Source organism: Eptatretus burgeri, chromosome 18 (genome assembly GCF_056783735.1).
Source record: "Eptatretus burgeri isolate ZD-2024b chromosome 18, Ebu_testis_v1, whole genome shotgun sequence".
Classification (NCBI taxonomy): Eukaryota; Metazoa; Chordata; class Myxini; order Myxiniformes; family Myxinidae; genus Eptatretus; species Eptatretus burgeri.
Genome location: NC_140978.1, coordinates 6,603,465 through 6,628,448, shown reverse-complemented (window position 1 = coordinate 6,628,448; position 24,984 = coordinate 6,603,465). Strand labels below are relative to the sequence as shown.

The 24,984-nt window shown below is 40.8% G+C and overlaps 1 protein-coding gene across 8 annotated transcripts in view; it reads right to left on the bottom strand.

Annotated features, from left to right (window-relative positions):
- Positions 1-24,984, bottom strand: part of ALPK1 (alpha kinase 1) — a 327,568-nt gene that overhangs the window by 171,879 nt on the left and 130,705 nt on the right. For 7 of the 8 annotated variants that reach the window (XR_015053265.1, XM_085864007.1, XM_085864001.1 and 4 more), the window contains 2 exons: positions 4,922-5,036; positions 3,957-4,111 (listed from right to left, as the gene is read on the bottom strand). Coding sequence is in view for 7 of the 8 variants with exons in the window: in XM_085864007.1 (XP_085720133.1) it covers positions 3,957-4,111; positions 4,922-5,036 (270 nt within the window). In the remaining variant the exon portion in view is untranslated. Of the gene's footprint in view, positions 1-3,956; positions 4,112-4,921; positions 5,037-9,195; positions 9,259-24,984 lie in introns of all 8 variants that reach the window. The other variant, XM_085864006.1, reaches the window with a different exon arrangement.

Here is a 24,984-nt window from a genome sequence, read left to right as displayed (position 1 = left end):
ATCATATAGCACGGTCCATGGACGAGTAGGAGACATCTTGATGTAATTTAAGTCGGGAAACTGTGAGCTTAAGATTGTTGTGTCACCACACGGGGGGGGGGGGGGGTGGTGGTATTGTGTTAACCATAGGTAGGGTCGAAGACGAGTTCTCCCAGTATGTGATTGCCCATGTGACCTTTTCCTATGTTTTTACGCCGCACACTTTTACCTCACGTACGTGGCTGCGAGGAGTGACTTAGCACCATTTTGGGGCATTTTCCCGTGCAGTGGCGATGCAGTTCGATGACACCAGGCTCGAGGAGGACATCTCTGGACACAAAGCTGAGTGCCAGCATAAAGGGGGAATTTATTTTATTTTTACCTTTCCCCTTGTCTGCTTTTGTGACTGAGTGGAGACATCTCAAATTAGGATCCATTTACCTCACTTTTCATTAACTTACACTTTGATTTATTCTCATTATCACCCTTGATTTATGTTTATTAAATTATTATTGCTGAATTTCCTTGTGTTTGTTGTGGGTTCGAGGATAAACCCATGTGCCTCCTTTCTGGTAAAGCGCTGAGCTGCTTCCTTCCCATGCACGCCATAATCGTCAAGAATCTCGGCTGTCCACATCTGAGTTAAAACCGCTCAGCAATCCATCCAGGCTGGTGTTATAATCGGCCTGGATATGACAATATTCTAGTTTTTTTTTTAATATTCTAGTTTAATTTTTAATTAATTTTGTGAAATTTGTAGAATTTGTTTTTCACTTGGAAGTTGTGCGTTACGATGTGTAAATAAAGGTGGAAAAAGTCTGATTTAATGTAATTTAATTTCAGGCAATAACACAACAAAAGGTGAAAAATTTTAAAGGGGGTGTAGACTTTCTATAGGCACTGTATATCAATATCAATATATATATATATATATATATATATATATATATATATATATATATATATACACACACACACACACACACACACACACACACACACACACACACACACACACACACACACACACACACACACACACACACACACACACACACACGTTTAGGCCATCGTGTCAGGAATGAGATTGTTTTGTCCACTCATGCATAAATGCACCAGGGATACTCTGATGAAAAAGAGGAAACTGAATACAACAAATATAACAGAATATAACAGAATATAACATTACCCAGTTTTACTTTACATTGTCACATCTTATTCATCCCCATTATATCTCGCGCTTGGTTGCCCAATTATGTGCTGGTGCCTGTGTGCTCACTCGCTCTGGGAGCGTGGGAGAGTTGACAGTGGGGGGGGGGGGGTCTGGCCGATAGCTGGGCACTCTGGGCTATGAATCCGAAGACAATGACACATCACGTGATCTTCTATGGGCATGATCGCTCACGAGATTTCCTCAATATTACGGTGGTATGATTAGAGAAGTGTCTGTGTTTTTTTTTGTCATTTACAGACTGTGTACAGCAGTAAGTGTTGCAGTGCATATTTTAAGTACCGTATTGCATATTTACATTTACAGTCGGGCATCTGTAATAGGCACCCTGGTTATAACAAACATTCAGAGCATGGTTTCATCTATTAATATTTTCTCTGCATTCACGATCCTCATTGCTGGAAAAGCCAGATATAAAGAAACATCACTTTATCCGGGGAAGATGAACATAGATACAAGGCCATACGTTCGAAAGTCGTTGATATACAGATGAGATTGCCAAAATTAATTTTCAGAAACATTGCAAGAAACAATAATTGTATTATTTCCTGTGTTTTTGCATTGCCGTGGTGGTCATAAAATGCTCAAAGGATGCCGCCAAAGAAAGCAGGTGGAGACACTCAGCTGGGTGAGGTTTGCTTGGACTCACCCCCTTGGAACAGTCAGGGGAAGAGCCTTGGAGATTCAGAACTGGAATTTTTAGAAACGGAACTTATGCTTCACAGCAGTGTTTTGTAACACCTTTTAGCAGCATGCCTTCTTCACCAACTATTAAAAGAATGCAATATAGCAATTGTAATGTGCTGTCCTGTGTTTAACGTCGGGTCGGAAATTGAACCAAGATCAGACATAGAATCTCTGTTTTTTTTGCAGCCAATTAGGTAAATCATTACGAATCTAAATTAAATCAACATATCAAAAAGGGAAGATGCTAACTTATAAGAAGAAGAAAAAGAAGAAGAAGCACTCCTTTCACGTCTTCAGATAGATAGGGCTGCTGAAGCAGGTTTCCCTCGCATCGGGAACAATCCTAGACAGGATACTCAAATGGCTCATTCTTTCCAGTAAGCTGGTACTCACTTTCCCGACCTCAGAAGGATGACAGGCTAAGTCAACCCACCTGGTGTTATTTTAATGGTGTGACAGGGGCTCAAACTCAGGACCCTAAGATCTTAAGCCAGCCACTTAACTGTTAAAGCAACACCAGGCTTGATGCAAACTTAACATGCTAATAACTCAAATTGGCTCTGTCGGGAATGATGTACAGCGTGTGAACAGCTATAATTTAGGGCTACAGCTACAATACGAAGCAGCTACAACTACAATATAAGAGCTACAAGGCTACAGCTACAGCTACAAGAGCAGCTACAATAGCTAACGGCTACAAGAATATGACAATTACTGTTTGTTTTCCACTTTGGTTTATAAGATCTACTCCTTAGTTTGTCTTAAATCTTCGACTTGATCGTAAACTTTTCCTCTGAGCATTGCCTAGCAACCCAATATAATGTAAACAATTGTTTTATTCTACAACCTTTGAACTACAGTATTTACTTGTAAAAATTACCCCCGGTTGGGGGTGACGGTCATCTCTGTTTTGACCGTATCACATCGACGATTTTTCCAACTTTGGAGACACGTGACTCGATAATCAGGACGAATTTCAAAAAAGCAGCCTGACCAAATTTAGATATTGTTCCATATTATCAGAATCCGAAGACATTTCGAAGATCGGATCATAAACGGCGGAGGAGATAGATTTTGAAAATGGACGATTTCGCAACTTTGGAGTGACCTTAACGTTGACCTTGACCTTCAATCGGGTCAAAGGTCATACCGTCGTGCATCCCTCATATCAAATATCTAGAAAATGGAAAGAAAAAAAAATGGGGACGGAGGTATGTACAGACATCGAGACTGGTTTTATTAGGTCATCTCTTTAGAGATGACCTAAAAAGTTGATATAGCTGTAAACTGTCAATTAAAAAGCTTATTCCTCGCACTCAAATAAAGAGCTCATTCTGACCACTCATGCACATAGGGATGCACCCCAGCAGATGTTTGCAGTCAGCGAGCATGCCCCACCAGGATACAGTATTCATTATCCCTCAACTCCCCCACCTTACCTTTTCGATATTATTGCCCTTCCATTTATTTTCGCAATTAACTTGCCCTTCCTCCTGGGCATATTTAACACGTAGATGGCCCCTTGCTTATTAATCGATTATGTAACATTGAGCATTTAGAGTAAAAAAAAAAAAAAATGACCGTTTTTACAGCCATTTTTCCCTGCTGTGCAGGGGTTTGGCTTTTTCTTGAGGCAATGTTTTATGGCCGGATGCCCTTCCTGATGCCAACCCTGGTCGCCTCTTACGACACACAGGGATATGGTACACCTATTCTAACCGGGGCATACACCGGGACCAGTACACTGGTGCTCATTTCGCCGACCTCGGAAGGATGACAGGCTGAGTCAACCCCCTGGTGTTAATTCAGCAGCCAACGGGGCTTGAACTCAGGACCCTGGGATCCCAAGCCGCCACCCTAACCACTAAGCCAACACCAGGCTTCAGCGTTTAGAGTAGAATAATCATATTCGACTGAATAATGTTGGTGTACAGGCCAACTTTCAATTTTCACAACACATAAATAACTAAATGAACCCAATAATAGTCAAGCAAAATCAAATCAAATATATATTTTTTTACATTTCATGTGCAGGCTTCTCCTCCACCCACCTCCTTACCAAAAGAGGGCGAATGTAAGTGCGAATAATGTCCATGGAGTCCACCTTTTCCTCTGGAGACTCTGCATGGACATACTGCCACTGTTCAGGCACAAAGGCCCACATCATGTCCTTTGCCTGCTCAAGTAGGGAGCGTAGTAGATCTGGTAGAGCTTCTGTGGAGATATAAACAGTAACTGCTCATTATCGATACTGATAATTTTTTACTCGTCAAAAATGGAATAAACGTTCATATCAATCCATGTGAAATGACACAGGTTTGTGGATAAGGCAAAGAGGGACTTTACTAATATAGTAACATCAAATTAAATATTCAACTAATTGATAGTTAAGTGAGAAGTCAGACTTGTGAAATGAAACACTTCGCATGAGTGTTTTGCTCGAGTGCTTTATGAGATTCAAAGCCTGTACTTAAAGCACATATATGCAGGACTATATGGGTATTCAGGACCAGCGAGTTTGGCACCCATTCCGTGCAGTGTGGCCAGTGATGAGGCCAGACAAGGCCCATGCTAAAATAATTGCTTCCGCCTTACCCCCTCCGGCTTGTCGGGGTGCTGTGGAGAGGTGGTAGCTGCCAAGTTTCTGGGCATTTGGCCAAGGTTCTTCAATACAGACAGAAGCAAGGAAGCAGAAAGGGCTTTGGAGCCAATGCTTTGCTGCTTTTTCTCACAAGCGCCTCATTAAAGGCCTTCATAGCCTCAACACTTGTTCAAGTTGGTGTCTCACTCAAGTGCAAGTACTACACAGGACAAGTGGCTGGTTTCTTTATTGTTTTGGATTCATAAAGTAACACAACATGTTGTCACCACACAGCTAAAACTACAGGCCTTTGGCAATGATTCCAATTGTACCATGCCAGACCGAGGTGACTCCAGCCGCAATACAGTCATTACATTGCAGAGTTTGCAAACCGAGGGCAGAAATAAATGTGTAGCATCGTAATAATGCACAGAAAAACCCACCGATCAGACAGGGAATCGCCGACGCAGATTCAGGATCATCTGAAACATGATCCTTCAGAAGTGCATGACATCGGGACAAAACGCCATCTACTTGTGCCCCGTCCAAGGTCATTGTCTGCAGTTAAAAATGGAAAATAGCATGATATGCTGAGATTGTAATCACAGAGAAGAATAATCAAATAAAGTGCACTCCCAACTACTTGTATGACGATAAATAAACAACAAAACAACATTCTTGTGCTCAATGATCAAAGGAGAACAAGCAGCCTCGTCGGCATAACGATTTGTATCTCTTTACTCATGGCATAGATAACCAAGAATCCCATGTCATTCCACATTGACGAACATTTCTGCCATTATATCTAAAATGCCTTTCACATGACGGACAGGCCTTTAAGATCATTGTATTTCCAAACCCTCTCATCCACAGTGGATCTATGTTTAGAAATAATTAACCATTGTGATAACAATAAGAACAAACTTTTGGCCCAAGGTCATCTTTCATCTGCTTAAAAGTCAGCAAAAATCACTGCATCACATAAAAAGGGTGCAAGAACCAATCGCCTTAACTACACACCTATCAGCTTACTTCCAATCATCAGCAAGGTCATCATCATCACAGTTGGCACCAAATTCTTCCTTTTCTCCAATGGCTTGATCTAATAATCAGTTCGGATTCAGACCCAGACATGCTGCTTCTGCTCTTCCAACAATTAATGGAGGCACTCAATGTCAGACATGATCAGGGCTGTCTCTCTCGATGTATCGTGAGCTTTCGATACAGTCTGGCACCCCACCTTGCTTTCCAAACTCTGTCTTTGGAATCCAAGGCCAACTCCACACATGGCTTATTGACTATCTCGACTCTCGTAGCCAAAGTGAGGCTCTCAACAGGATCCTCTCCTCTCCCGGTCACGGCTGGAGTGCCCCAAGTCTGTTTTAATCCCAGTCCTATTTCTAATCTTCATCAATGAGCTTTCTGATTCTCTGGAAAATATCCTTTATCTCTTCACTGATAACTCCATCCTCCACCATAACATCCCTCATCCTTCAGATAGGCATACAGCAGCGGTCTGTTACATCTCTACAGACATTAATAGAATCACGAGCTGGGCAAACACTTGGAACATGTTTTTCAATTCACCCCCATCTCAGATCATACCCCATTGAAAACCATGATCTTTTACAACCCGTTAACCCTCCCCAAGGTGATCTCGTGACAAGTTTCCAGTTTTTTCCTTCCTGAAAGTTTGTGGCTGTATCTATCTTGTCCACCCCACAAGTCCTCCCCTAGCTCTCATTCTTCCCTAAAGCTTGTTCCTCCAAGTGTCCCTCTATTTTGTCCCTCAACCTGCTGTTGGTATGTTTGCCCCTCTCTTTCTGTCGTTCCTTTTGTTCTGTTAAGTCCTGATCCATTCTATGTTCTAGCTTCTCCATGAGCCTCGTCTTTGGATACAAGTCTGACAAGTATCACACTCTCCAAAAGGACTATCTGGCAAATCCTCCCATCTACTTCCAAAACAATGCACTTGAAGAGGTTCAGTTTCAGTCACTCAAACCTTTAGGCCTCAATATCAGCCATGGTCTTTCTTGGGCAAACCACACCTCTAAGGTGGCCTCCAAAGCCAGTCGCCGACTGGGCATCCTCCATCATGCAAAGTCTTTCCTTGATACACCTGACCTTTTATCTACCCACAAGGACTTCATCTTCAGCTTTATGGAGTGCTGTTCTCACCTCTGGATTGGTCCCTATGCCTCACACCTTGCCCAGCTTGATGCCATGGAAACCAAGATCTTCAAGATCAATGGAATATTGTGCAATAAAGCTGCATCTCTGGAACCATCATTTTCACATCACAGACAGGTCAGTGGTCTCTGTTTTCTATCACCTGCTTTCGAGTTTTTCTGTGCTCTGTCCGCCCCCAAACTCCCCAGATTTCTGCAAGGCGCACATGGTCTGCCAATAATCCCTTAATGGTGAATTCCTTTTTTTCCCCCACCTGTGGAACCAACTTCCTCAGTCTCTTCAATCTCATTCTTCCCTCCAAGGCTTCAAGAGAGCTGTTCAGCACCATTTCAGGTTCATCTCCCATCTCCAATCATGATCTTTTCTAGCCCCATTAATCCTCCCAAGCACACCTCTTTCAAAGTTTCCAGTTTTTCCTTCAACTCCTGTGATTGAGAGTTTGTGGCTCTCTCCATCTTGTTCAGTCTCTGTGTTTTTCCCTTGCCCTCATTCTTCCCCACATCCCTTATTTCTCCAAGTCTCCCTCTATTTTGTCCCTCAACCCTGGTGTTGCTGTGTTCCCCCACTCTCTTTCTACTGTTATTTTCATTCTGTTACGTCAAGGTCCATTCCGTGTTCTAGCTCTTCCATGAGCTTCGACACCATTTGGACAAAAAACAACTTGGTGATTAACAACAAAATCATTTCATTTTTGTGTTTCTTCACCGACTCTACTTTATTCTGAAAATTAAGTCACAACCTGCTTTATGTACGTCTCCTCTTGGACAAAACAGTTTAAAATGTTTTCCATAACCATCTAATAATAATAATAAAACAGTAAAGCACATGAAATTTTCAAGTGCAGAAACAGCCACTATGAGTAAGTACAGCATGACAGCACAAGGCAAGAGAGTCGTAGGGAGTGTACGACATGGGCGGGGTGGCGTTCCCTGTACTCTGGGCTTTGGCTCTATTTTTGAAGGCCCGCCGACACTCGTTGCGGGGGGAAAACAAGAGGGGTCCGTTTTGCACAATACCCAGCACCCAAGAGTGCCGCCGCCATTGTTCGCCACTCGACAGGCCCCTGGGGCAGCCAAAGCACACTCGGCGCTTACAGAAAGCCCGCCAGGCCTCTCCAAGGCCGTTGTTTCGGCGGCTCGTGTGTTCACCACACGCGTGCTCGCCGGTCCGAATGGCTTTCTGCTGGTCTGTGCCATGGCGAGGCGCACGCACCACGACTCCATCTGTCAAAGGCCATGGTCTCGTCAAGGACACTCGAGCAACACATTTTGACAGCCTCGTGGAATTTACACCAGAGGGAAAATAAATAAATAAATAAATCGCACAATATCTCTCGCGACTTCTACATTCTTTAGCAACCACAAACGTTTCGATTTTTGATGCATAACAATGTTTTCCTTGCATCAAATGTTTAAACTTGTTTTGTGGAACTGAGCGGAATTATCGGTTTTTATCATTATATTTGATTGTTTTTTTTTTGTTTCGTTGCATGAACATTAATATGTCGTACACAGTGCAATGACACGTTTTTTTTTTGCAGTGACTCTTCTCAAAGCAAAAGCAAGTGCATTACGAAGGAAGTTGAATCATAAAAGTTTGCCGATAATCGATTACCAATCGCTGACCTTGACACGATAATTTTCAAATGTATGTAAGGCACGTTTTCCTTCACACTTGTTCACAATCACAAGGGACACAGTTGTCGCAAAAAGCGATATTTAAATATTATGAAAACCAGAGCTGAATAAATGAAGATAAGCTTTCTTTTTCATCGGCACGAGTGACTTTGATACTTAAAATAAAACAAAATTCCACACTCAAACTTTAACACTTGATTTTTGAAAAAAAAAAAAAAACTCCACAATGTGCACCTTTTTGAAACAGAAATGATCTTTGTGCACAAGACAAATTAAATATCATCAACTGGATTTAAACCAAGTGTGTCGGAAACAGCAAAACAGTGAATGAGAGCTAAATGATGAGTACTCTTTCCCAATGTCCTTACTCTTCCTATGGAGCAAGCGGCTGGCAGTTATTAAAAGGCTTGTCCCCTTTACAATCCGCAAATATTCTCTAGGCCCAGTCTCGAAAAATGGTCGTGTGGAAAATAAATCCCTAAAACACAGCAATCAAGGTTAAAACACCGAGGGAGGCACACCCTTCAGGAGGCCACACCCAATTTCCTCTTGAATACCCACTCACTACAAATGACGTCATGAAGTGAAGAACATTCCTTTTCCCTCCCTTTCCACAGCTTTTAAAAGCTAGTGAAGAGGTAAATGCTTTATCGTCTTGCCAAGTGTCTATCAACCACATCATCCGATTACCAGAAGCATTTTGAGACGTTCGAGAATGTCAGTTCTTATAATATCTTCATAAACCAAAACAACTTGGAAAGTATAATATTTTAATGAGAGACGCAGAGAAGTGGTTTGCTGAGATTTGTGTAAAATAAATTGGAAATCACATCAATACGAGTCTCGTTATATAATTTTAACTGTTAAATGCATGAAAAAAGACAACCAACCAATTCAGCTTGAGCGGCACACACCTGCCACAATGTAGAGATGAGTTTGGCCAATTTGATGGCCTGAAGGCAGAAGATCCCATCACCATATACTCAAAACATAACTAAATTGTCCCACAATAATACAACAAATGTCATAATAATTGCATAATCTCCAGCTCAATCATACAGTACTATATATATATATATATATATATATATATATATATATATATATATATATATATATATATATATATATATATATATATATATTATTTGAGGTGTCTATTTGACTTATACGCACTTCTAAACCAATGGACAGAATGAGTTTAAAACTGCTGGTTGTACTCGGCGTATGCACAGGAAGTTTTTAAGTCGTAAAAACAATTGATACTCCCGGAAGTGGTGGAAGCCAGTATTACAACTTGCAAGTCCTCATAAACTTCATGAAAGTGTGAGGTGTCAACACGTCCCACAGATGGGTTCTTTGATAGTGCAAGTGATAATGATAATGCTTATGAGTCTATTGTCATATATATATATATATATATATATATATATATATATATATATATATATATATATATATATATATATATATATATATATATATATATACGAAACGCATACAATGAGAAGTACTTTTGATAGTGCATGCTTAAATATCACAATGAATAAGAAAGAGATAAGAAATAGATTCATCGTGATGAGTGTAGAGATCCCAAAAACAACATTTTGGTGAGTGATGAAATGAGTGGTATGGATTAAAATATCCATACCCATTCTTGAGGCGCTCACAAAACGTTAGACATAGATTCATTGAGGGTGAGGATTACAGTTGGGTCGAAGCAGTCATGCAAGCGATTACAGTTTGTCTTGATGAAACGATAATATTTACCCGAGCGGAGAATTTCAAAAATGTCATGTGCTGGGTGGAACTCAACTCGGACGATAGCTTTGGCTCTTTTCGCTACTCAACTGAAGTGCAGTCACTCGACAGAAGGCAGATCGCACCCAATAATTTTACAAGCAGTCTTTACTATCCCTTTAAGTTGGGATGAGTTGTCCTGTGTTGAGCTGCTATACCAGGCAGTGAAAGACAGTATCAGGACACTTTCTATCACTGCCTGACATAACTTGATCAACACAGTATGGCCGGCACGGAAACTTTTCAACCTTCTAATAAAAATAAACAATCATTGCTGAGCCTTCTTCACATAGCGATTGGTGTTTATCTCCCACTTAGGATCATTGGAAATATGTGTGCCTAAAAATAGAAAAGAATTGACAATTTCAACTTCAGTATCGTGAATAACCAAGGGCTGAATGGGAGTTTTGTTTTTCCAGAAGTCAACAAGAATTTATTTTGTCTTTACGACGTCGAGTTCAAGATTGTTTAGAGAACATCATTCCACAAGTTTTTCGATTTGATTACGGTAATCACTTTCATCACTGTTGAGAATCAGGCCAGCAACAATGGTGTCGTCTGCAAATTTCACCTCAAGTGAGCTAGCACATCATGCAAAACAATCATGAGTAAACAACTAATGTAAAAATCGGTAATAAAACACAGCTCTGAGGTGCTCCCGTTGGTGCTCAGGGTGATCTTCGGAGAAATTTTCTAACCAATTTTGACCACCTGTGGTCTGCCTAAAAGAAAATCCAAAATCCAGTTACAAAACGAACCATCAAGACCAAGAGAATCGAGTTTAAAATGAAGTTTGTGACGTGAAATGGCATTAAAAGCAGAGATAAAATGCAAGTACGTTCAAAGCCAAGAGCTGAAAAAAAGAAATGGACGACCATAACTCACACCAACACAGCTCATGTTTTAACTCAAGATGTTATGAGATGCGTTTGCTGTTATTTATGACAAAAATTAAAATCAGACAAATAATGAAGCCTTCTCCCTATGGGATAACTTTTGTTTGTTTCAACAATTAGTGCTGCCAATTTTCAATAATGAGAATATGAAGTATGCGGGGTTGACTTTTTTTTTTGACCTTGACATAAGTTTAAGGTGATTACCTAATTTTAGACATTTAAACATTTTTCACAATAACTTGACCTAGGTTTGTCCGATCAGGACTAAACTGCCCTCTCTAGATAGCCCAGACCAAGTCGCATTTATCCTTCATTTAAATCATACCCTCCAAGTTAAAGGTAAAGGTCAAATGGAGGTCTGATAAAAAAGTGTTTTTTTTGTCTTTGCTCAATTTTGCCAATGTGGAATCTCAAAGAACACTTGGCTTTCCAAGATGTTCTTGCATCAAAATAGTGTACCTGCACTGAAATTGTGCACTTGATATTTAATTAGTCTCCTTGACCTACCTTCTCAGATTGTGACCGAATTCACAAAAAAACACTTCAATAATTGTCCTCTGATTTTCATGATGTTGAGTTTTATGGATAAATTGTACATGGGGACACATTTTAATTTACACTCAACTCCAAAATGTTGAAGGTCAAGGTCATATGGTGGTCCAAACAAAATATGCCATTAATTGGATCGTGGGCCAAGGATAAGTCATGGGCGATCGCCAAGGGTAAGCCAAGGGAGGCTTATCCTGGGCGATCACTTTGTAATCACAGATATCTAGTTTCTGGTTGTGGTTTCTTCACTATTTTAAGCTCTTCCTATTTCAAGTAATGTAATCATAGCAGATGAAATTAAACGTTTCTTCTTTTCAAACAACCTAATCTCTCATCATCAGTTTAGATTACGTTCTGTTTACTCAATTATGGACATGATGCTATGTTGCTGCTGCTCTCTCAACAATGTATGAAAGCCCTAAGTTAAGGGGGAAAAAAAGAAGACATCAGGGTTCTCTTTGAACATATGCTCTGCATATGACAGTCTGGTACCTGGCCTATGCATTCACTCAGGCCTGGTGTTTTGCTTGGATTATTATTATTCCCAACAGCAATCCCAACTCTTGGCTGATGGGCAGTGAGGCAGAAGCAATGTGTTGGATGTGTGATAAAAATGAGATATGTGAGATATAATCTGCGGCGATGCTCACCATACCAGCCAGGAGTTGCGCCTGATGTATAAATGACGAATGTGGGAATCATTGGTTAGATATTTATCGGTATGCTGTCTTGATGAGGGCAAATAAGCCTGAAATCTGGATAGGCGGCTCCGTTTGATGTTTAACTGATGTTGACCATGTAATATTTGTCTGTTTGACAGTCGCTGGGCCGAGGCCTCTGGATTGGAGGTAACGCTTTAGTGTAGGACTATGTCCAATGGGGATCGGGGAGTGCTCGTCACACTCCACATGTTTCGATTTACCCACCAAATACATCATGTGCCCTCTGGTTGAGTGGTTTGCATTAGTGGGAACAATCATCTGGGTGGCAGACACATGGTTGCTCTTTGCAGATTATGTGGTTTTACCATGTGAGACACAATCTGCGGCAATGCTCACCGTTGCGGTCAGGAGGTGCATCTAAGTGTGTGTTCGTGTGTGTGTGCATTATATATATATATATATATATATATATATATATATATATATATATATATATATATATATATATATATATACATATACATATATATATATATATATATACATATATATACATATATATACATATATATACATATATATACATACATATACATACATACATATATATACACATATATATACATACACACACACACACACACACACACACACACACACACACACACCAGGGTTTCCCAAAAGTCACCAAGGGATTTAGAAATGAAATAACATTTCTGTTTTTTAATAATTTGTTTTTCTTTTCTTTTCAGAATTGAGACTAACATTTGGAAATTACCCATGGAAAAATTCACAACTGAACAAAGAACTAAAATCGTGGAATTTTATTTTAAATTTCATCAATCAATTATTCTCACCCAAAGAGCACACTGCCAACACTTCAATGCCAGAAAACTACCTTCAGATTTCATGATTCGTCGGTTGATTCAACGTTCTCAGCAATGTGGGTCAGTAAGTGACTTTCCACGATCTGGAAGACCACGTTCAGTCCGTTCGCAGATTAATCATGAACGTGTACTGGCCAGTGTTCAAGAAGAACCAGGAACATCGATCCGCAGATGTTCTGACCAGTTGGGGATGTCTCGGATGTCACTGCATCGCATACTAAGAAACGATTTGCACCTGTACCCATACAAAGTGCAATTGGTGCAAAAGTTGAAATCGACTGATCATCGACAACGCTTAAATGACTCAGTCCAAATTCAAAGGTTGGTCAATGAAGAAAACGAATTTATTCATCAACTGATTTTGAGCGATGAAGCTCATATCCATTTGAACGGTTTTGTGAATAAGCAGAACTGTAGGTTCTGGAGATTAGAGAATGCTAGGGATATTCATCAACGTGAGTTGCATCCTCTCAAATGCAGTCTGATGTGGTGCAATGTCAGAAAGGATTATCAGCCCTTATTTTTTTGAAAATGAGGACGGCAGTGCAACGACGGTCACTAGTGAGCGGTATCGAGCCATGCTTGAGAATTTTGTGCGTCCTACAGTGAAGGATAAACCTGAGATGTGGTTTCAACAAGATGGAGCCACTGCCCACATGGCACGAGCCACGGTGGAGTCTCTAAGCCGAAGGCAAATTTTTGGACACCGAATAATTTCGCGAGATTCAGAAATTTCTTGGCCACCACGTTCTTCTGATTTGTCACATCCAGATTATTTTCTTTGGGGTTACCTAAAGGAGCGTGTATACATCAATAAGCCCCATACAATTCAGCAGCTCGAGGACAACATCTGTGCAGAAATTTGAGGGCTGCAGCCAGAGTTATTGTCTGCTGTTCAAGAAAATGCTGTGGAAAGAGCCCATCTCTGCGAAGCCGAAAATGGAGGACATCTAAGCTGCATCATTTTTCAGAAATAAAGCAAATTTATCTCCATTTTGTAAATTTTATTTTGGTATAAAAATAATCATAAATTATTTAAAAACAGAAATGTTATAAAATTTCTAAATCCCGAAGTGACTTTTGGGACACCCTGTATAAAGACCCACCCACATCTCACATCTGTGAATGGAGGGAATAGCCAATCAGCTCTCACCTTCCTAATCAACTAAACCCAGGTGGCTAGGATTATATAAACAATTGACCCCTTCGACACTCCTCTAGACAAAGAAGCTGCATAAAGCAACCCAAGAAGACCTACACAAGGAAAGCGCTATGCTGTTTCGAAAGGTCCAGAGAGTAGGCGGGGCCATCAGGCAAGAGGAAGGTGGTGTGAGGTGGGCCAGCAGACAAGAATCAGCAGGCGGAGCGAGGAGGGTGGGTGGAGCCAGCGGCGAGAATTAGCAGGCAGGGTCAGGCGGGTGGGTGGTGGAAGGCAGAGCCAGCACGTGAAGCAGGCGGAGCATCAGGCGAATTTAGAGATTCCAGCTTTTTAACAGCTTCGTGATCCACCCTTTATAAGGTCCATGGTGTAATGTGGGGGTGACGACCCAAAGCGATGCGTCGTCACCCGAATCATGCACTCCTTTTGGACCCTGGCCTCATGCGGCCCAGCCCCGATGGCTGGAAGTGGTCTCATTTGTACATCCGGCGGAATTGAGCTGTGGAATCGTCTTGCTCCAAACCCCGCTATATGAATCGCCTTGCACCGAACTCCTGGGCCGTGTTCCGGCGACTGGCCGAGAGTCGCATCGGCCCCGCATGCTTGTTCGGGCACCCGCAGCGCTCTGCGTCTGGTGCTGATCAATGCGCTTGTCCTGTCCGTACGCCATGCGGCCCGAGCGATCTGGCTCATACAGCATACTTCTGCTTGGTGGCGGCTGCATCAAGGTGGATGTGCGGGATGACCTCTGCCGTTTGCGGAAGATATTGATGGCCGAGGTGGCGAGCGAAGATGGATGGTAAGACGCCGTTGTAAATCAGTGCGCAGACCCGAACAAAGATGTTCGACATGCGTGTCCTGTACAGTGCGATGGTAATTATCACGGGGCTTATGTATCACAGTGGTGATCTTCACAGGCAGCCACCTGAGCGCGGTGCCAGCCCGATGTGTGTCATGGATTGAGGGAAAGGATTGGATATAAATCAGGGTTGAAAAGAAGACAAATATAATTATTAGATGCATATTTGGGTTAAAAAGAAGATAGATATAAGAATTAGATGCAGATTCGCATTAAAAGGCGCAACACGTGCGTCCCGTGCAGTCTTGTAGTGGTGGGTTTTTCATCGTGGTGTTGATGCTTTTCTTGGCCTCCGCGAGGACATTCATACGTACCTGTGGCGGTGGCCTCGCTGATGTCGGAAAGGAAGAAAGAAATATAATTAGATCGAGCTATGAGACCCACACAACGCACTTCGTCCCGTTGACCCATTAGACATGAGGGGAAGGTCTAACAGTATGAATACTAATGAAATAACTATCTGGGGATCACTGTATGTTAGGTGCCATTGCTGTTGAGGCATGCGGTTTCCAGAACCACAATATAATATGTATATATATATATATATATATATATATATATATATATATATATATATATTATATGGAACCCATGGTAAATTCTCCAACGTTTAATTGAACAAACAATGACAACGTTTTGATTAACAAGTGCCAAGCAACATTCATCCGTTAATTTTCATCACTCTTGAGAAAGGTCATCAGAACGTCCCCCTAAATACCCAAAGGTGGGTGTGGGCAAAGCTGGACAAAAAAGCTACCAAAAGTGCACAAGGAAAGAGTCCCACTCTGGCTCTGTTTCCTGCATTATCGGACCATCATATGCCTCATCTAAATTTTTGGCCAACATCCTGAAGCATTTGGTCGGCAAAACGGAGTGATCCTTACATAATAGCACTGCCTTTGGCGAAAAAGTGAAACTTGTCTCCATCAAACCACACGAGACCATGGTATCTTTTGACGTTGTCTCGTTATTCACAGACGTGCCCATAGCTCTGGCGATCGAGGTGGCGAACCGGCGGTTGATGGAGGATGATGGATGGAAACAAGCTGCGGGTGCCTTAAGCCCGATGGATGTGTGAGACATGCTCTCTCTCGGCTTGCCTCTCTTCCACATACTTTATCGTTGGCGAAGTGTATTTCAAACAGGTTTTTGGCATCACTATGGGCTCGCTGGTATCGGCCGTCATCGCCAACATGGTGATGGAGGATTTGGAAGATTGTTCCATTCCATCCCTACCAGTTCAGCAAAATGTGTGGTTCCATTATGTGGATGATACTTTCATCATCTGCCCACTGACACCGTGGACTCCATGCATAAAGCTGTCAGTGAAACCTTTCCATCGATCAATTTCACCCTTGAAGAGGAGAAAAAATGGAGCCCTTCCCTTCCTCGATACACTCGTAACAAGGGATCCCAAAGGAACCCTGAAGGTCACAGTGTATAATGATACTGTTGTGATACAGTGAACTCAAAAAAGCCCCCCCCCCCCCACAACACACACACACCTCTTTATCGCACATGGCCACGTTTGCCAATTATAATGATATTGTTGTGATAAAAAGCGCACACACAACGACCGCTACCTCGATTTCGATTATTGTCATCCATTGGAGCACAAAAGATCGGTGGTACACACCCTCTCAAAAAGAACACGACATACCATCCACCATCGAAGACAAGATGAGAGAGGTGGACCATCTTCAGAGTGTTTTGAGGACTAACAGATACCTGGACAGCTTGGTATCAAGAAGGAGAACGATCCTACATGGCCCACACAACGGGCTGGGATCGAAAGAACAACCCAGGGGTTTTTGTGTTCTGCCTTTTATACTGGGTATATCCCAAAGGATCGGCAGAGTATTGAAAGTGACAGGAGTGAGAGTAAGTTTAAAACTGGTCTTTACCCTCATAAGGGCTTTCTTGAGAGTGAAGGACAAGCTACCAGGGAAGGACAAGGCAGGGGTAGCGTATGCGGTACCCTGTGTTTGGGAAGACGAGTATGTGGGAGAGACAGGGAGGACCTTAAGCCAGTGTGTTGCTGAACACTGCAAGGCAATGTTCACTTTGAGTGCAATTATCCAAACAGATCTAGCATTGCCAAACATGAGCTCAAGGCAGGACACACACCTTTATGGGATAGGGTTAGCATTTTGGGTTTCACAACAAACAGGACCACAGGACAGATTCTGGAGGCTTGGCATGCAGAGCAAACAGTCACATCGATCAAGCAGGAGGTGGTGGATTTACCTTTGGCGTTTGGACCCCTCTTGCATAAACGCACTGGGGAATCTGGGACATTGCATGGGGGGATTCCACGTAGTACGTCAATCGGCTGTTCCATCAGGACCCCCCCCCCCCTCCAAAAACACACACACACACACCTCTTTATCTCACATGGCCGCGTTTGCCAATTCTAATGATACTGTTGTGAATTTACTTATTACATGCATTTAACGGCGTGCTTGATTACACCTGATCGTGTTCACTTTAATGAGTCACCGATCATTTTCTGATGTTATTTGAACTGTTGTTTGTGTAATCAAATTGGTTTACATGAGTGATGTTTGATCCGTTAATGTGCTCATTGTTTTTAAACTTGTTAAGGGTCAGAATGAGCGAGCGATTTGATAAGTGCGTTGATTGGCTGTCCAGCTTTGCCCACCCCCACCTTTAGGTATTTAGGGGGATGTTCTGATAACTTTCATCACTCTTGAGAAAGGTTAACGCATGCATGTTGCTTGGCACTTGTTAATTGAAACGTTGAATCATTGTTTGTTCAATTAAAGGTTGGAGAATTTACCATGGATTATACTCCCAACCGCAAGTCTTTAGTGTATGTGTATATATATATATATATATATATATATATATATATATATATATATATATATATATATATATATATATATATATATATATACACACACAAGGCACCCGGTGCTGGAGGTAGCACAGCAAACTGAAAACATCACTGAACCTCCTCCATGTTTGACTGTCAGGAAGGTGTTCTTTTCTTTGAAGGCTTCATTTTTTTCTTCTGTGAAGATAGAGATGATGTGCTTTGCCAAACAGCTCTAATTTGGTCTCATCTTTCCACAGGGTTCTCCCAGAAGGATTTTAGCTTGTTCAGATGTGTTTTGGAAAACTCCAGTAGGGTTTTCTTATGTCTCTCTCTCATCAATGGAGTCCTCCTTGGTCTCCTACCATAGAACCCCCTTTCATCGAGTTGGCGGCGGATAGTGCGAGCTGAAACTGTCGTACCTTGTATCTGAAGGTCAGCTTGAATATGTTTGCCAGTTGATCGAGGTGCTTTCCCCACCATTCGAACAATCCTTCGCTGCAATCTTTGATCAGGTTTTCAAAAGTAAAGGAGAATCACCTGCTTGAAATCAAATTATTTGGCTACAGTGCCATGGGCCTTAAACTTCCTGATAACATTGCATACTGTGGACACAGGAACATCAAGGTCTCTGGAGATGGACTTGCAGCCTTGACTACGCTTGGCTACAATCTTGTGTCTGACCTCCTCAACCAATTCTCTGGTTTTTTTCTTTTCTCCATGCTCATTGCAGTTCACAGTGAAACAAAACAGCAGAATGACTCCTTTTCTCTATTCAAACTGGTTGAATGAGTGATTTTTATATTGCAGGCACCAGCAACTCACCACAGGTGAGTTCAATTCCAAAGTAAAGGAGAATAAACTGTTTGAAATCTCATTATTTCTAACAACTTCTAAAAGCTGCTAATAATATTGTCCGGGCCATTTTAGGATTTCTATGTGGAATAAGCTAAGATTTAGTAATTTTTCAGCTTTTTTGTTTTGCTCCACTGCAAACCAAATAAAAGAAATACATTTGTGGATATCAAAAGATTTACTAATTTCAAAAATTTTCTGGAATAAATGGTGCATTATTTGAAAAAAGTGCAAGGGTGTCAATATTTCTGGCTAAGACAGTACACACACACACACACACACACACACACACACACACACACACACACACACACACACACACACACACACACACACACACACACACACACACACACACACACACACACACACACACACACACACACACTAACGATGTGTGTATCTTGGAGAAATATTAACCTGATTCATGGAACGTTTTGTACAATCCTCGTAATTAATTTCATTATAGCAGTAGGCCAATTGCAAGTTATTTTGGAGATCTGCATGTTTATCTTGTATTTATTTAGTCTCAAAAAGTGAAGTGTTTAAACTTCGTTGTTAAAATAAATGCTGCAAGGATTACCAATTGTCGTCAAGTGGAAGGAAGAAATGGATCGAAGTTCTCATGAAATAAATGAAGGAAGGGATACAATGTCTGAGTGGGGTGGTGAAGCAGGGGGCTTGTGAAGTGAAAGTTTGAGCTGTTTCGAAAAGAATAATTGTGGAAAATTGAGGCGATTACAGAAAAATAAGAACATTCATATTTGTGACACAGTGCATGGGATAAGAATAAGACAAAGGAGGTCACAGTATAAGACAAGGGAGTGCATGGAATAGAACATGGTATTTTAGACACGGGAGTGCATGGTTTAAGTCATGGAAGTGCAAGATTTACCACTCTTTTCTCCCGTTTGTGGAACTATTATGTATTAAGGTATTAATAAGGAATTTGGGTATTATTATGTCGCCTAGGTATTATTAAGGAATCTGGGGACTGGGTATCAAGGAATCCCACTCTTCCCTCTTGGTCTCCAAGTTGGTGGTCCACAGTCTTATGCTATACTCCATCCATACCCACAATCTTTTGTACCCCCATTGATACTACCTAACTCAACCTCCTGACTTGCATGTTTCCTCCCTTCCTCTCACCTCATTCCTTAAGGCCCGGTCACACCTTGACGTTTTAGCCAACGTATGCCGATTTTTGAATTTTTTTTCTAAAACGCTGGCACACGTTGAATACGTTATGGGTAAGTTTTGATAACATTGAGAGCACGCTGAAAAACACTGCCATACGTCGTTGTACGTTGGCTTTAAACGTTGTACTTTTCGGTTGTCCTCAAATTTTTTCATGCTTGAAATTTCACGACGTATGCCGGCGTATGACTCACACGTTCCGCTACGCTGGCCACAAGTTGTATGCACGGTCTGCGATCGTTGACAGACGTCAACACATGCTACTTGTAAGTTAATCATAAGTTGAGACACGCCGAAGTAATGTTTAGCGTACCCGAAACTTATTTCTAACCTATGATTAACGTGTTGTTGGCACGTTACGCGATCGTTGCCACACGTCGACAGACGTTACTTTTAAGTTACTCATAGGCTGAAAGACGTCGGTATAATGGATCGTCCTTGCGTCAGCGTCCACGGCCACGGCCAGGACACTTATTTGCAGCATTCTTCAAACTTTTCTTCGGCATGACGAGGATGTTCACACTTCGATGTCTAGTTTGGCTATGATTCCAATTGTCCATCGGCAGCGTCTATTTAAAATAGTCGAGTTTGAGCGTTTTAACACGTTCAGAAGAAACGCTTCAAATTTCAAAACCCCAGCGTCAAAAAACAAAGGCGAGTGACAGCAATTTAAATCGTTCATTGCAAACAATGAAAATAGCAGAGTGGTACCGTTTAAAAGTCGTTGAGTGTAAAAAAAATCCAATTGCTGAGCGCAAGCGTCTACTTTCAATAGTGGAGATGCAGCCATTTAAATCGTTGAGTGGCAGCCTATGAACCTACCCGTGGACACGCGGACGCAAGGACGATCCATCATAACCCACACCCTCCCCCTCACACTCACCTACTACTGCCAACATGAACAAACTACTACTAATACTAATACTGATACTGATACTGTTACTGCTGACATGGACATCGACTCAAAAAGGACTCGAAAACACTGTTGGGTTCCCCTTTTATGAGCAGCATTTTCATATACCAATTCCCAAAACCGCTGGGAACACGTCTTTATATGGCAGTTGTAAGCTAGAAACACATTCATTTTTTTTTTGTCGACCGGAAGACGTCATTGGAATACGTCTACATACGTCGATGTGTGTTGGGACTACGTAAAGAATTGGTTCAAAGCACGTCAAACATAAGTTAGAAATAAGTTTCGCGTAAAAAAGACATTACCGCGACGTGTTTCGACTTATGAGTAGCTTATAAGTAGCCTTTGTGGACGTGTGTAAGCGTCCACATATCGTGTGTAAAACTTATCCCCATCGCATGCGGAACATGTGTCATACGCCGAGCACGTCGTAAAATTTTGAACATGTTTAAAATTTCTTGACGTACTCTACTTACTACGATGTATGATAGCGTACTTTAGCGTTCTACTCACGTATACCAAACTTACTCATACCGTATTTGACGTGCCCCCAACGTTTTAGACACATTTTTCTTAGGTCGGCATACGCTGGCAAGATCGCCAAGGTGTGACCGCGATGTTGTCACTTCCATTTCTACGGCAGTTATGATTCGAATCGTTGTGCGTCAGCCTTTTAATAGGCTACGTCACGACATCATCGGCGATGCGTGCAACGCGCTATGCCGAAGTTAGACTATCGTTGGGCATAGGTTGTGTAGGCCAACAACAGGTTCAGCATTCGTTGGTATAAGTTATCTATAACACAACGAAACGTTCTGTGTCCATTACTAATATGTTATGCATACGACCAACTCGTTATGAATACGTCCGAATCTTAAAAAAAAAAAAAACATCAAAAGTTCAACGTCAGCCAGCGTTTTACATACATTTTAATACGTTGCCATCGCTGGCTAAAACGTCAAGGTGTGACCGGGCCTTTAGTTTGAAGTGTCCACCTGCTGCCAAACTGTCAGTGCATTGCCTTTTTACACTCTGTCTCTTTGCTCTTCTGTGAGGCTAGACTTTGTCCACATAAAACAACAAACAAATTTTCAAAGATTTTCCAGCATATTTTCCAGTAACATTTCCTTCCAGCAAGCAGAGCCATGGATTTCACGATTCTCTCCCTCTTTTCCAGCCTTACTTTGTCAACAAACTTTTCGCTGGTTGATCTATAACTTTGGAATATCTGGATAACAGTTTATAAAAACTACTGTGATGATGAAGGGTTCTTGACTTTGTTTACCATGGAACCATGGATAGTTTTGCAGTCATTCGATTTAAGTTGACATTTAGGATAACTTTCAAATATTTTAAGTTCTGCAAAAGATGCAATCCATTTGTTCCAATGAAAAATGTCACAGAAAATTATTTGCAAATCCTAGCCCTATTTTTTTCACCATTTCTATTTTTATAGTTGAATAAGAATTATTGATCCAATACTTTTGAAGCTTACTGCAACAAGTGGAACATAAACTAGAATGAGCAAAGATTGCATACCCTCGCCCAGATTAGTTTTGTGTGGTGTTTTTTTGACGTACTCATATTCTAATTATATATACTTTGTCGACGTACTCACATTCTAATTGTACATACTTTGTAGACGTACTCACATTCTAATTGTACATACTTTGTCGACGTACTCACATTCTAATTGTACATACTTTGTAGACGTACTTACATTCTAATTATATATACTGTACTTTGTAGACGTATTCATATTCTAATTATATATACTTTGTCGACATACTCATATTCTAATTGTACATACTTTATAGACGTACTTACATTGTAATTATATATACTGTACTTTGTAGACACTCACATTCTAATTGTACATACTTTGTAGACTACTTACATTCTAATTATATATACTGCACTTTGTAGACGTATTCATATTCTAATTATATATACTTTGTCGACATACTCATATTCTAATTGTACATACTTTATAGACGTACTTACATTGTAATTATATATACTGTACTTTGTAGACACTCACATTCTAATTGTCCATACTTTGTAGACGTACTCACATTCTAATTGTACATACTTTGTAGACTACTTACATTCTAATTATATATACTGTACTTTGTAGACGTATTCATATTCTAATTATATATACTTTGTCGACGTACTCACATTCTAATTGTCCATACTTTGTAGACATACTCATATTCTAATTGTACATACTTTATGGACGTACTTACATTCTAATTATATATACTGTACTTTGAAGATATACTCACATTCTAATTGTACATACTTTATAGATATACCCACATTCTAATTGTAAATACTTTAAGATGTACTTACATTCTAATTGTACATACTTTGTAGATATACCCACATTCTAATTGTACATACTTTGTAGACATACTCACATTCTAATTGTACATATCTTGTAGACAGACACTCACATTCTAATTGTATATACTGTATTTTGGAGACGTACTCAGATTCTAATTGTACATACTTTATCGATATAATAGCCTGGTGTTGGCTTAGTGGTTAGGGTGGTGGCTTGGGATCCCAGGGTCCTGAGTTCAAGACCCATTGGCTGCTGAATTAACACCAGGGGGTTGACTCAGCCTGTCATCCTTCCGAGGTCGGCGAAATGAGTACCAGTGTACTGGTCCCGGTGTATGCCCCGGTTAGAATAGGTGTACCATATCCCTGTGTGTCGTAAGAGGCGACGAGGGTTGGCGTCAGGAAGGGCATCCGGCCATAAAACATTGCCTCAAGAAAAAGCCCAACCCCTGCACAGCAGGGAAAAATGGCTGTAAAAACGGTCATTTTTTATTTTTATCGATATACTCACAGTCTAATTCCATCCATCGGGACCATACTCCATGCAGAGCGTTGGTGCTGCCTAAGCAGTCTCCTTGGCTATTGGACACAATCCTGGACGGGTCGCCACTCCGACACAGGATACCAGCATGCTGGCACTCATTTTGCCGACCTCGGAAGGATGACAGGCAGAGTCAACCCCACCTGGTATGAATTCAACAGTAGAGTGGGGTTTGAACTCAGGATCAGAGGATTCCAAGCCACCACCCTAACCATTGAGCCAACACCAGGTATACAGTCTAATTGTACATACTTTATCGATGCATTCACAGTCTAATTGTACATACTTTATCGATATACTCACAGTCCAATTGTACATACTTTATCGATATACTCACAGTCCAATTGTACATGCTTTATCGATATACTCACAGTCCAATTGTACATACTTTATAGATGCATTCACAGTCTAATTGTACATACTTTGAAGACATACTCACATTCTAATTGTACATACTTTACAGATGTACACATTCTAATTGGACATCCTTTATAGATATACTGTACTCGCATTCTAATTGTACATCCTTTATAGATGCACTCACATTCTAATTGTACACACTCTGAAGACATACTCACTTTGTAATTGTACATCCTTCATAGATGTACTCACATTCTCATTGTACATACTTTACAGATGTACACATTCTAATTGGACATCCTTTATCAATATACTCACATTCTAATTGTACATCCTTTAAAGATGCACTCACAGTCTAATTGTACATACTTTATAGATGTACTTACATTGTAATTGCACATCCTTCATAGATGTACTCACATTCTAATTGTACATACTTTGAAGACATACTCACATTCCAATTGTACATACTTTGAAGACATACTCACATTCCAATTGTACATACTTTGAAGACATACTCACATTCTAATTGTACATCCTTCATAGATATACTCACATTCTAATTGTACATACTTTGAAGACATACTCACATTCTAATTGTACATCCTTCAGAGATGTACTCACATTCTCATTGTACATACTTTACAGATGTACACATTCTAATTGGACATCCTTTATCGATATACTCACATTCCAATTGTACATCCTTTAAAGATGCACTCACAGTCTAATTGTACATACTTTATAGATGCACTCACAGTCTAATTGTACATACTTTGAAGACATGCTCACATTCTAATTGTACATCCTTCA